The following is a 12,649-nucleotide window of genomic DNA, read 5'->3' as shown; positions in this document are numbered from 1 at the left end:
TGCTTGCTATAAATGGAGAAGCTGGCTCCAGCATCTACTCATGGGCCGGATCTACTGCAGGTCGGATCAGGCTGCAAGAGTCTCAGCCAGCTCCCTGTCTGCCCCACTCCCACTTGGCATTCCTGAAAGCTAGGTCCTGGGCCACGTGTCTGTCTGTGAATGCTGAGAGTCTGGAGGGAGGAGAGATAGGCTTCTCATGCTGCCCCTGCCCTTCAAGTAGCTCCCTTTGGCTGGTTTTGGTCAACAGCAACTGCCTGTTTTCAGGACTGGCAGCATGTGAAGTGCCCCTCCTCCCTGACAGCATTCAGTTTAGAGCAATAAACATGGCTCCCGCAATTTCCCTGAGCATGTACAGGGACTAAAAGGCAGGGACCCTAGCTAAGGAACCTACTGGGTTGCTGGCTTGGAGCTAGGTACAGTCTCCCAGCCAAAGCCTCTCTCTGGCACCCCTGCCTCTCCTCTCCCTCCCCCAACCCTCTGCCCCCCCTTCTGCCCTCCTACCCCATGTAAACCGAACCTTCTGCACCACAGCTCCAGCCCCCATACACCTTTCCGGATACTGCAACCCCTCCTACACTCCTCCACAGGTCGCAACACCCTTTCAGACCTTGCACGCCAATCTCCTATCCCTGATCACGGCCCAAATCCCTGCGCCCCATACTACACCCTTGCCCCAGGTCACAACCCCCTCCCAGGCCCTGTACCCCTCTCTCACCCCACTCTGTTGCTTCAGGCCATGATCCCCTACTTCACCCAACCTCCTACCCAGATCCCCATACCCCAATCCCTTACTCCAAGCTCCCTTCTCCACCCAACCTCCATCCCAGACCCCCACGCCTCTTCCTTTAATATAATGGAAGTGCGTGGCCCTCAACCACTCACCAAATTCTTGGGAGTGCTCCCCTCATCAAAAATTATTGCCCACCCTTGTGTTAATGACTTATGGTAAGAACGAAAAAGATTCTTTTAAACACAATTTTTTGAGTCTTACAGATATCTAAAAATCTGATATGAATGCTTTTTTAAAAAAATACTGTGTTACTAATTAATACTTGGCAAACTGTACTGCATTAAGGCTCTTATGAGGCAGAAGTAGCAAGTACTAGGTGTGATACTAGCTGTTTTGTAGGATGAAACCTTATTTGCAAGATCTTTGAAACATGCATTCTGTCTATTCAAAAGGATGATGATACATGTAATCCAAAGTCTCAGAGGGGTAGCCATGTTAGTCTATAACTAAAAAAAACTTAACAACAACAACAACGGTCCTGTAGCACCTTAGAGACCAACAAAAATATATAAATAGTATCATAAGCTTTCGTAGGCACAACCCACTTCAGTCTAGTGTAGTGTTATTTTTCTTTATTTGATTTCATATTAAATAATCATAAGCATTCATCATCATCAACAACCATGGGCTCAATACCCACTGGTGTCCAATGCATTGCTCCTTGTTAATTATCCCTTGTTTTTATATATTTTCTTCTATACCTATGAACTATTTAAAACATATATTTATATCTACAGTTTTTGTTTTTACTAATGGGTGCACATCCACGCATTACCTCAATATTGGTGTTGGTGTTGCACGTAAGAAATTTCAACCCGCCTCAAAAAACATTCAACCCGCCTCAAAAAACATTCAACCCGCACAAGGATCTTAGAGGGAACACTGGATGTAAATATCATTCAAAACAGCTAACTAAACAAACAATTAAAATTCTATCTTTAAGCTAGTTAACCATGAGTGGGCTGGGGGTGCAGGGCAGCCAGTCCAGAGGTAGGGATTTAAGAGTTTAACCAGTTAACAGATAAGTATTAGCTTATCAGTTAACCCTAAGGTTAAAGTGCCAGATTACTGGGTTTTTTACATTTTTACATCCCTAGCAGATCTCATGGAGCCGTGGGGAGGCTGCAGTGTGGCTGGGGTGTGGGGCCATTGTCCTCCCTGCCCCTGCAATGGCCACTGCAGCATGACTGGAGTCCCATGGCCAGTGGGGCACAGCTGGGGCCAGGGTCCTGCCTGCTCCCAGCTGGCAGGGTCGTGGGCTCAGTCAGGGATGCCAATGCCCCACTTATCCAGATGGGATCCAGGGCCACTGCAGCATGGCAGGTCCTGCCTGCCTCTGCCCAGCTTGTGGCACGGCTGCCAGCACAGCTGGTGCCAGGACTGCTGCTGCAGATGCAGCCGGGGTCCCACCTGCCCCCTTCCAGGGTTAGTGCTGCTGGGCCACCTGCCCCCACCCGGGGCTGCCATTGTGGGTGTGCCCACAGTCCAGCCTGCTCCCGCAGCCCTGTCTGCTGCCATGACCTGTCTGGGTTCCTGCCACCCAGCACAATGGTTACTCGGTTACCTAGTAAGCATTCCTGTAAACCTCATGTTTACCAGGTAACCAACCATTCAACCCTTAATATCCGTAGATTACTCTGATGCACTACCATTGACAATAAGAGAAGTGCACTGTTGGTAGCTATCCTATTGTTCTACTTGCCAGCTTCTGCAGCTAGGAGTTGTGGGAAGGCCGAGTGGATTGTGGTACATCATGGGTGTGGGCTCCACATATCATAATGCGACGAGGAGTCCTGTGGCACTTTATAGACTAACTGAAGTGTAGGAGCATGACTGGAGTCCCATATTAAATAATCATAAGCATTCATCATCATCAACAACCATGGGCTCAACACCCACTGGTGTCCAATGCATTGCTCCTTGTTAATTATCCCTTGTTTTTATATATTTTCTTCTATACCTATGAACTATTTAAAACATATATTTATATCTACAGTTTCCCTCACTTCTAGAGCAAAGGGCAGTTCTACTTAGGGATGTCAACAAGTAGTCAAGTAATCAATTAACTAATTAGTCTAGGCTTAATGGTTAAGATACAATTTTGCCACACAAAGTTCTCTCTCTCTCACCAAGGTGGTTTTATTCTGTTGGGTAAAGGACACTGCAGTGTATACATCCTCCTCAGAAACACAGGAAACCCTCCCATGACAAAAGTGAAATGCCCCATGTAAAATGGGAATTGCACCCAGATATTTAACCAATTCTGTTCTGTGTGCGTTGGTTTTCATTTCTCAGGTTGGAATAAAGTTTATCTGGATTTTCTGAAGACACCACTACTGAGTCCAAACGAGGAAAAATAGACCCACATTCTCAATCCTTAATTCAACCTTGGGAATATAAGAATTCTAATGCAAACTGACATGGCTGACAAGCATGTCAATATCCAGAATGTGCTCCTAATCCACACCTGTTTTATGGAAGGTTGGGTGATCTGCTTAGGGCACAAACTGAAAGGACTGACTGTGCTTACAGATACACTAAGATGTGTGGGGAGAGCACTGGTTGTGTATTTACAGAAATATTTTGTTTGCACAGTAAGCACATACTGACACAGAGTGGACTAAGATAGTTGACACCCTCCCCCCCTCAAAAATTACAATTTTCTCCTTCCTCTGGAATACTGAAAATTTGCTTAACGTATTATATAAAGAATATTCAATAGATGTTTCTGTGATTTTGTTGAGTTTTAAATACAAACCAGGCAGCAATAAGTACAAGTTGTTCTTATCTAAAATATGCACACTTAAAATAAAATTTAAAACTCCCCACAAATCCATCCTCTTGTAAAAGTGCTTCAATCCAAGAAAACCCAAGTTCTTTACTGTACCTTAGTGAGAGGAAAAATGGAGAAATATGCTGTTCTATACCCAGTACTACTACAAAAATAGTTGTGTGCGTAGCCTGGGTAATTTTATTCCAGGTCAAAAGCTACTCATTACAGAAGCACTGCACACCTTCCAAGTGACCTACATTGTCAAATGAAAACCTACTGACCTACAGAACTAGCTGAATGCTCACAAAGTAGGTCATTGGGTTCTTCTCTTTAAAAAGAATGTTTAATCATTATGAAAGTGACATGAATTACTACATATATGTAAAGACGAATGTATGTGTTTAATGCAGTAGAGCAAATAATCAAACGAGAACAACTGGGGTACGTCTTCACTATGAAATTAACTCAAGTGTGCGGCATTAATTTCTAAGCACCCACATTAGTCTAACCTGGGTGTAAGAAGACATAATGAAAAGCTAGATCCATTACTAGGTTCTCACTGATGCTGTGTGTATGCGTGCATGCACGTGTGTGAGCACTCATGCACATGTGCAAGAGAGAGACTAGTGCACATCCCATGATTCTTTGTGCAGCAGTTTGCGGAGATGCTCTGTGAGGCTTTCCTATTGAATTTTCGAAGAACTTATCTGTCTTCCTGGGCGCACAAAGTGGAATTGTGGGTAGGCATTGGAGAATTAGCAGCACTAGAGTATGAGCCCAAGTTAATTCTGCAAAGAAATACTCTAAAGAGGTGATAAGAACTGGCATTTTCATAACTACTTGGTATAGTGTACACTTGCTGCCTATTTCAGGTCCACGCGAGGTTGGATTCCACTAATTTAAATGACTCATAGGACACCTTTCAGGGCACACTATGTAGAAGCCACTCTCAAATCTGCTCAGCTTTCCAGTTCTTTGACCAACCCATAGGAAAGTGAAACAATCAACTCAATTTAAAGAAAGCATGCAGGGAAAGGGACTTTGCATTCCTCTGCCTACATATAGTTCCAGCACAAGACTTTATTGACACACAGAGGGAGCTGGTGTCCAGCTGATAAAGAGCCTGTTTACAAGAAGGAAGGGAGGAAAGGAGGGAGGGATTTTTTTTACATGGTTTGGTTTCAGTACTTGGGCTTGAGAGACAAACCAAGATGAAGAGATGGGAGACACAAATCAAGATGGAGGGGTAGGGAGGGCATCCATAATGTGTATATATGGATTTGGAGTAGAAGGCTCTATACCAGAGGCAGAGGCTCATCCATCAGATCCACTAAGTTCTTGTTTTCACAATAGGTTGAACCTCTCTTGTCCAGCACCTCAGGACCTGACCAGTGCTGAACGAGATAATATTGACCTCCTATGGTCTGGCAAATTATCTAGCTGCATTACCAACACTTGCACTGCTTACTGGGCTCTTAGAAGGGATTTAGGGGTAAATTGGAGCTAAATTATAAATACAGATCACTGAGAGCCAGAGCAGGTGGCTGTAAACAAATTTTATGGGACCGTGGGGAACTTGGCCATACCCATGGTAAGTGGACATCCAGCTAACTAAAATCATGGCAGACCTCAGATATTGTGGGACCAGAGAGTGCCGGACTAGGAGTAAGGTTAGGCATTTTATACCTTAAGCTTTTCCTCTCATCATGCTAAAACATGAAAACTACAGACTGTGTTCTAAAATAGGATTTACCATATCAGGTAATATTTTTCCCATTGTGGAGGTACTCCCAAAAATCTCTATTTATTTTGTATGAATAAGGTGTTCAGAAAGGGGAAGACTGGAGAATAGAGATAGAAAACATTTCTCTGGCAATCAGACAGCACCTATTGTATTAATCACCTATAGCTTTTCATATGCCCAAGGCTGGAAGCTAAAAAGAAGCAGGAAGGAGATGTGGGGTGTGTTCTGATATGCTGATTTGTAAGTCAGTGCCCAAGACACTCTTCCTGTTCAGAGCAATTTCTCACACATGCTGGATTTTTAGCTCTTGCGGGGAAAAAAAGAAGTTCAAACCATGTTTGTGAACACCCAGTATTTTCTGATTTACAATGCCAGAATCGTGGAAGATTCTTCCTATTTTTAGCTCCCCAAACCAGGTTTACCAATTCCAGTAAAATAAAGTCTTTATTTGCAATTCAGTTAGACAACATCCAATTACTTTTATTATGTGCTAAGAAATAATGCATTAGAGGGGGAATGAAGTAATCTAGAGAACATCCCATTTCTTGTAGAACTTTACACAAAAACCCTGTATAGACAGAAACCACAGAGATGGGTGTAAAACTAGTATCTAAATACAATTCTATTGTCTTGTTACTTCTCAACTAAATAACTATACACAGAGGCCTTCCAAAAATTAGCATGTGAGATATGGAGCATTTCACCTTTAAGTTCAAATCCAGACCATACTGGTGGTAGTGACTAAACTTCATTACTATCCAACTGCTGATTAGCGATCAATGTGGAAAGAGCCGTTTGCGCTCCACTTCCAAAGTACAGGAGACCACATTACAAATTTAAAAAAAAAACCCAAAGTCATTACAATTATCATCTCATTCTATAGCAAAGCATTAAAAACTATACAGGAAATGAGAGTGATTTCACTTCCTTTTTAAAAATTCTAGTTTATCCATACATCTTGCCTTCCAAAGAAGATATGCGTCATCCTCATTTTACAGGGTACAGCTGTAGCATGCCAAGAGTACAGAAATATGCAAATGTTGAAAAATCAAATGAATTTTAAAGCATGTAAAAAGATGCTTAACTTACAGCTAAATGAATACAGCTTCCTTCTAAGTACATTATGACTATAAAGTGAAACAAAAATCTTCAGGAATGGATGGTTCAGCAGTTAAAACAGAAGAATGGGATAACAATTAGAGTTCAACCCCTCATTCTCCAAACTTGGCTACCTAGCAACTAAAGAGGCAAAAAGAGATACATGTGTTTGTCCTGGACAGAGAATGAGAAAAACATTTTTAAATGAAATAGGCTGGAGAGCTGTGTCCTACAAAAATGGCTTGGAAGCCACATACATTTTAAAGGGGGGGAAAAAATCAGCCTAAGGGTGAGGATGGGGACAGAAGGAAAGTAATTTAGATTTTTGTCCCAAACTACAGATAAATAATTTTGTATCAAATGCATATATATGATATGATCCATAACCAGCTATTTCCAAATAAGGAGATAGGGGAAGCATTGTAAATCTCTGTCTCACGAATATACTACACTGAAATGAGAGACAAGATTAAGTCTGGATTATAACATCAGACAGATATTACCCCAAGTACAACAATGATATTCAATCCGATCTCCAAATGCATACCTTGTGTCTACAAGTTCTAGAGAAGAGAATTACAGAAATGCCTATTAGTAAACACACACACCCTCTGTCAAGGTATTTACAGAACAACTTTGTTGCTCTTTCATTCAAAAGTCAATTACTCTCAAAAATACAATGGAAAATTGCTGTTGTCAGATTTTTCACATGTACAAGAAAACTCAACTCCAAGCTCTTTTTAGCCTATGTAATTTGATAGGAAAGATCCTGATTTAGGAATTCCCCATTTTAAGTTGTTTCACTTTTAAATTCAAGTTTTTCAGAACATATCTAGGACTGATAGCAAGGACGGCCTGTGCCTTTAAGAAAACTAATTGGAAACAATGGACTAAACTCTGTCCTCAAATAAACAATACACATTAATATCAATGAGGGCAAAACATGGCCCTAAGATGTCCACAGTAAATATTCCTTCTATATTTTGAAGTAGTACTAGATACTGGAAGGATAGAGTGCGTGAAGCAAATCTGGCCTGTAGCAGACGTCTTAATTAAAACCCTAATCTGTTTTTAGCTACTATGTAGTTATATCAGCACAAACCCGTTAGTAGATGCAAGACATGAGCTTGGCCTAGTGCAGCGTTCCTTAGTTTGAAATAAAGATAAACCATGTTACCGTAAGTCACTATTTACACATGCTTACCACATCTACACTAGCAGTTCATATTAATGTGGCTCTACCAGTACAAAAACCCCAGTGTACACATAGCCTCAGTCTACTTGGTGTGATGTACTATTGTTCAATCTCCAGTCAATTTTGACGTTTTCACTTCACTGAAATGAATGATGGGTTTTATATAATTTGCACCTTTGTTTCTTATTGTTTATTGGAAAATTCCTTAGAAAACCCAGAACACTCAATACTAAATACATTTACTGAAGTAGAGGGAAATCAAATAAGCTAAAAAGTGCAAAGATAACGCATGAAGCTAAAAGGCTGCATGGTATGACAACCCTAGAATTTACAGTAATGTTATGTGTTTAAACCAACTCAAAACATTTATGAATTCTCCAGGGCTGAATCTGGCCCCACACATTTAAAAATATTACTTTGTAACCAATAGTTATAGGAGGCTCACTGAAAAACTCTGTTCACTAGCAAATTTAGAAGTCACTGTATTTGTATGTAATATTCCCTTTTTAGGCTCCTAGGGAAGGGACATTAAATCAGAGAGTAAGTGAAACTTCTCACTGAAGCCAGTAATCCCTCCCACACAGCAGACAAGGATTATAGCAAGTCTGTAAAAACATACACCCTGAAGTCCAAACTAGTGCACAAATCACAAAACATTAATCTGCCAAAATAAATTCTGCAGGAAATCACTGATTTTACTGTGGGGTTAAAAAAAACAGCTCATTGTGGGTCCAAGTAACTACTGAAACTGGGCACATTTTAGCTGCAGAGTTGAAGATGAAGCTTCTCTTCATGTCTTTGAAAAATATTACAATTGTGTCCAAATTTATTTTAAATATAAGAAGTAGACTTCAAACTTTAATGAAACTCACTAGCTTTAAGTATAGCTAAATGTCATCAATTTGTCAAATTATAACTTAAGTTGCTGATCCGATATCTCTCAGGTTAACCACAGTTTTATCTGGATAGAATTTATATAAAATCACTCAAACAGATTTCATCATCAGACAGAAATATCCTGAGTAATAAATCATCAGTCATAAACCACTACATTTCCTTAGTCACTTATGAAAAAAACTCTGAAGAGTTTCCCAGCTATCGACTTATACGTCACATACAGTAAAACTCAAAGCCAAACCACAATAAAGAACTCTGACCTCTGAGGTCTTCTATATACGCACACAAACAAAAAAGTGCACTCACAACAGACAGTAACTACTACTTTCAGTTGTTTATTCATAAGTGACACTAAAGCAAAAGTTTATGAATTTTTGGAGTACCCTGTACCAGACATACTTCAAATAATACAACATAAATCAAGCAGCATCACACAAACTTAATATATTCTAAATTAAAGTAAGCTGTCCACAAAAAGTGCGAATGGGAAAATGTATGATGTTCTGGACCCAATGATCACATTTCCAAAACATGCAGCATTTCTTAACCTAAAGCAGCCTTTTACAAAACATTTTTTTCATTCTTAACCAAAACAGTAACTTAATTGTTCTTATTGAACAAATATTTTCAAATGTATCATTTTCAAAAATGTTTTAATGAATTTTCATTTCTCATAAAGAACATCAATACCATGCTTAAATTGAAAAGATTGCATAAAATACTCCAATTAAGTCCATGCATCACCCAGACTTAAAGTCTATTTAATAGTCTCACTAGGCCCCCATTCTGCAAGAACTTATTTCTGCACTGAAGTTTATAACCATGATTACACTCACTGATTTTAAAGACTACTCATGATATCCAAGTCAGGTCTTAATCCTGAAGATGGATCCATGAAGATGCCACACAAAAGCCAATAGCATTTCACACAGACTCAGAGGTCAACTTGTGCAGGTTAAATTGCAGGACCTACCAGTCTAACAGAACAAGACTTAAAGATTTAGGTACACATGCACGCGGCTCTATAGTCTTCATGCTATCATCTCTAAAACAATGATATGCCAATTTCAGATAAGACAGTTATGGTCATTATTTTTCAGAATACCCTATTGTAAAGCATACACACAGGCATAAGTGGCACTGAGGGGCAGGGGTCACGAGCGTCCCCAGATGGTAAGTGCACCCTAGATTTTAGTTGCTGAACTGGGATGCTCTCACTCTGACCCCCACTCTCTTGTCACCCATGGGTTACCATTGCTGGTCACACTTTAATCAACATACAATATAGTTAAAATTTGCTAGATATCTAGTGGAGTACTACAGTACTACATATAGCTGTATTGGTCATATCACATCCACAGACTCAAGGGCCCAAAAGCAAGGTCTAAATTAAAAAAATCTTAGAACTTAAGGCACTCTATGCTGTTCAAAGGACTGTACAAACGTAAACTATTGAATATATATATATTTAGCCACCTCTGTCAATGAATTCAAGGCACCAGAAGTTTTCGAGAAACAGTCTGCTCACAAAAATGTCTCAGCATGGAAAGAGCTTTACTTATAACATTGCCTTAATCTTTGAAAAAATAAGAGTATTTCCTTTAATGAGACAAAAAATATAAACTCAAATTTAGGAATGTTCTTGTACACTTTTCCAAAATATGAAAAAATTAAAGTGTTAAAGGCATTTGAAAAGTGATTTGCAAACAAACAAAAAAACCACAGTTCCATGTTCACAGTCTAGTCCTAATTCATACTGTCAAGTGTAACTTTCTAAACCCAAAGTGGGGGAGGGAGCGTATTCTGTTTATTTAACTAGTGTATGGTAGTCTCACCTTCTTGTAAAAACTTCTATCACACAGAAGGAACCAACAGTTAAAGATTTCAGAAATCCACATTATTTCTACATTCAATTCTGAGAAAATTAACTAACTTCACATGACAATAGGCTTTTACAGATCAACAAGACAAGAGGAAACAAAAAAAAAAGTTTTCTTTGGCATCTTTAATTTCAGCTATTTCTCTTCACTTCCCTTATCCCCTAAAATGCATAACAATATTTCAAACAGAACAAAAATTGTTTCCCAGAATGGCAGAGAAATGTCCGCCCAGGATTAAAAGGTTAAAAAAAAGCCTTTTTACATCATCAAATGGAACAGAGAAAAAAAATCAGGTCATTACAATGTCTACAAATAGTTGTATCCAAGGTATACGTAAACCTTGAAACAGAATTTAAAAAAACATACATTATTAAAAGGACAACAGGGAAGATTATTTCCTTTAGAAGGGAAAAACAACCTGAACTCACTTCAAGGTAGCATGGTAAAATCAACAAGACAGAAAAAAAAAAAAACCAGAAAGCAATAGCTACACATTTTAATGTACATGCATACCTTGTGGAGGTGCCTTTCCTGACATCGCAGATGCTGCATTTGAAGGCTTCAGCACTGTTCCTAAAGGTGCAGACACTACAATCCCAAAAGCCTTCGTCTGCTGCAGGTTTTGCTTGCCTTTTTGGCCTTGAGGAGAGAGAGCGAGCGTGTGCGTATGTGTGTATGGGGAGGAGGAAAAAAAGGAGGAGGAAGAGAGGAGGAGAAAAAGAAAACACACACATTAGAAACCATATTATCAAGCGGTGAAATCCAGTGCTTTCTGTAATTCTCAACTTGCCTCGCCAGACTCCGTGTCTCCCCCTTGCCTAAAGATAGCTGCCATTGGGGGGCAGGGGGCCACTAGTATAAAGCAGTAATCCCACACTTTGCCTTATCCTAGCCTCCCCCTTCCACACACCCTGCTTCACCCAACTCCCCCTCCCACACACCCTGCATTACCTAACCACCACCCCACACACACCCGGGAAGGAAAGAAACAGGGGAGGGAAGGGGACGCGTTTCCCCTCAATCTTTAAACCCAGACAATCGATTTCCACACAAACAACAGCGGTTACCCAGTGAACCTGGGAGGGAGAGACTCGGGCAGGGGAGGGGAAGAGACAAGAGGCGCCCGTCTCCCCCCCTCACCCTCCTTTTTTGGAGGGGTGGGGAGACTTGAAAGGCGGGGAGGCGCGTTCCCCCCCCCCCACACAGCCCACCCCCGTGTCTGTCTGTCTCCTCCACCTTGTTAAACCTCCCTTTGTCTGGGAGAAGTGAGGAGCGGAGGGGAGTGTGTGAGGGAGAGGAGCCGCCATAGCTGCTCACACCAGCTTAGCCCTGGCACCAGCAGCAAGGAGACAAGCCCTGCTCCCTCCGCCTCTTGCCCTCGCACGCTCCCTCCATCTTAGGCGGCGGGCGAGCCGCCCCCCGCACCCGCCGCCAGCCCGGAGTTTCTCTACCTGGCTGGAGTGGCACAAACAGCCCCCCCCCCCCTGCGCACACGTCTCCCCCGCTCCCTCCATCTTGGGAGCCCCTCGCCGCCAACCCCCCCCCCCCGCGCCAGGGCCTCGGCGCCCCCCGCCCCCGGGCCCGAGGGGAGCTGCCCGCTGGGGGAGGCCCCGCACTCCTCCCCCGCCCCGGCCACCCTCCCTCCATCTTAGGAGCCGCGCTCCGCTGCGCCGGGGCCTCCCCCGGCCGGACCCCCGGCCGCCTGCGCGGGCTTCACCTGGTCGGGCTCTTCTTGTCGCCCATGGTCATGGATCGGGGCCCCCCTGGCCGGCGCGCGAAGGGAGGAGGAGACGGCTCGGGGCTGACTCGGTCCAGCGGGCTCCGGCTGCTCCAGCCGCTGCCAGGCTCCGCTCCAGACTAGCAGCGCAGCCCGGCTGCCTCCCTCCCACCCAGCGCACGGCGACAGCGGGCGGAGCTCGCGGCCCGGCCCGGCCAATCCGGGCGGCCCGGCCTTGGGCTCCGCCGGGGAGGGGAGCGGCGACGGGAATGCGCCCCCCGCCAGCCACCCGCAGGGCGGCGGGGCCCCAGCCAGCCAGCCGCCCGCAGCGGGAGGGGAACGTAGCCGGGCGCCTCCTGGGGGGGATCCCCCCCTCAGCCCCAGAGCAGTGCACCCCCGCGGGGGATGTAGTCGCCCCCCCCGAGAACAAGCCCCCCACCCGCTGGGGAGACAGCAACGCACCCCCAACCCCAGAGCAGTGCACCCCCGCGGGGGATGTAGCCACCACCCCCCCGGGAACATGCCCCCCACCCGCTGGGGAGAAAGCAACGCACC

The 12,649-nt window shown here is 43.4% G+C and overlaps 1 protein-coding gene across 1 annotated transcript in view; it reads right to left on the bottom strand.

The window, feature by feature from the left end:
- Positions 1–12,360, bottom strand: part of RYBP (RING1 and YY1 binding protein) — a 78,899-nt gene extending 66,539 nt beyond the window's left edge. The window contains exons 1-2 of the mRNA XM_075938645.2: positions 12,095–12,360; positions 10,891–11,016 (exon numbers count right to left, since the gene is read on the bottom strand). Of these exons, the coding sequence (XP_075794760.1) occupies positions 10,891–11,016; positions 12,095–12,126 (158 nt within the window). The 5' untranslated portion in view covers positions 12,127–12,360. The remainder of the gene's footprint in view (positions 1–10,890; positions 11,017–12,094) is intronic.
- Positions 12,361–12,649: the final 289 nt, after the last annotated feature.

Source organism: Pelodiscus sinensis, chromosome 11 (assembly GCF_052426305.1).
Source record: "Pelodiscus sinensis isolate ZL-2025 chromosome 11, ASM5242630v1, whole genome shotgun sequence".
NCBI lineage: Eukaryota > Metazoa > Chordata > Testudines > Trionychidae > Pelodiscus > Pelodiscus sinensis.
This window is presented reverse-complemented; position numbering and strand designations above follow the sequence as displayed.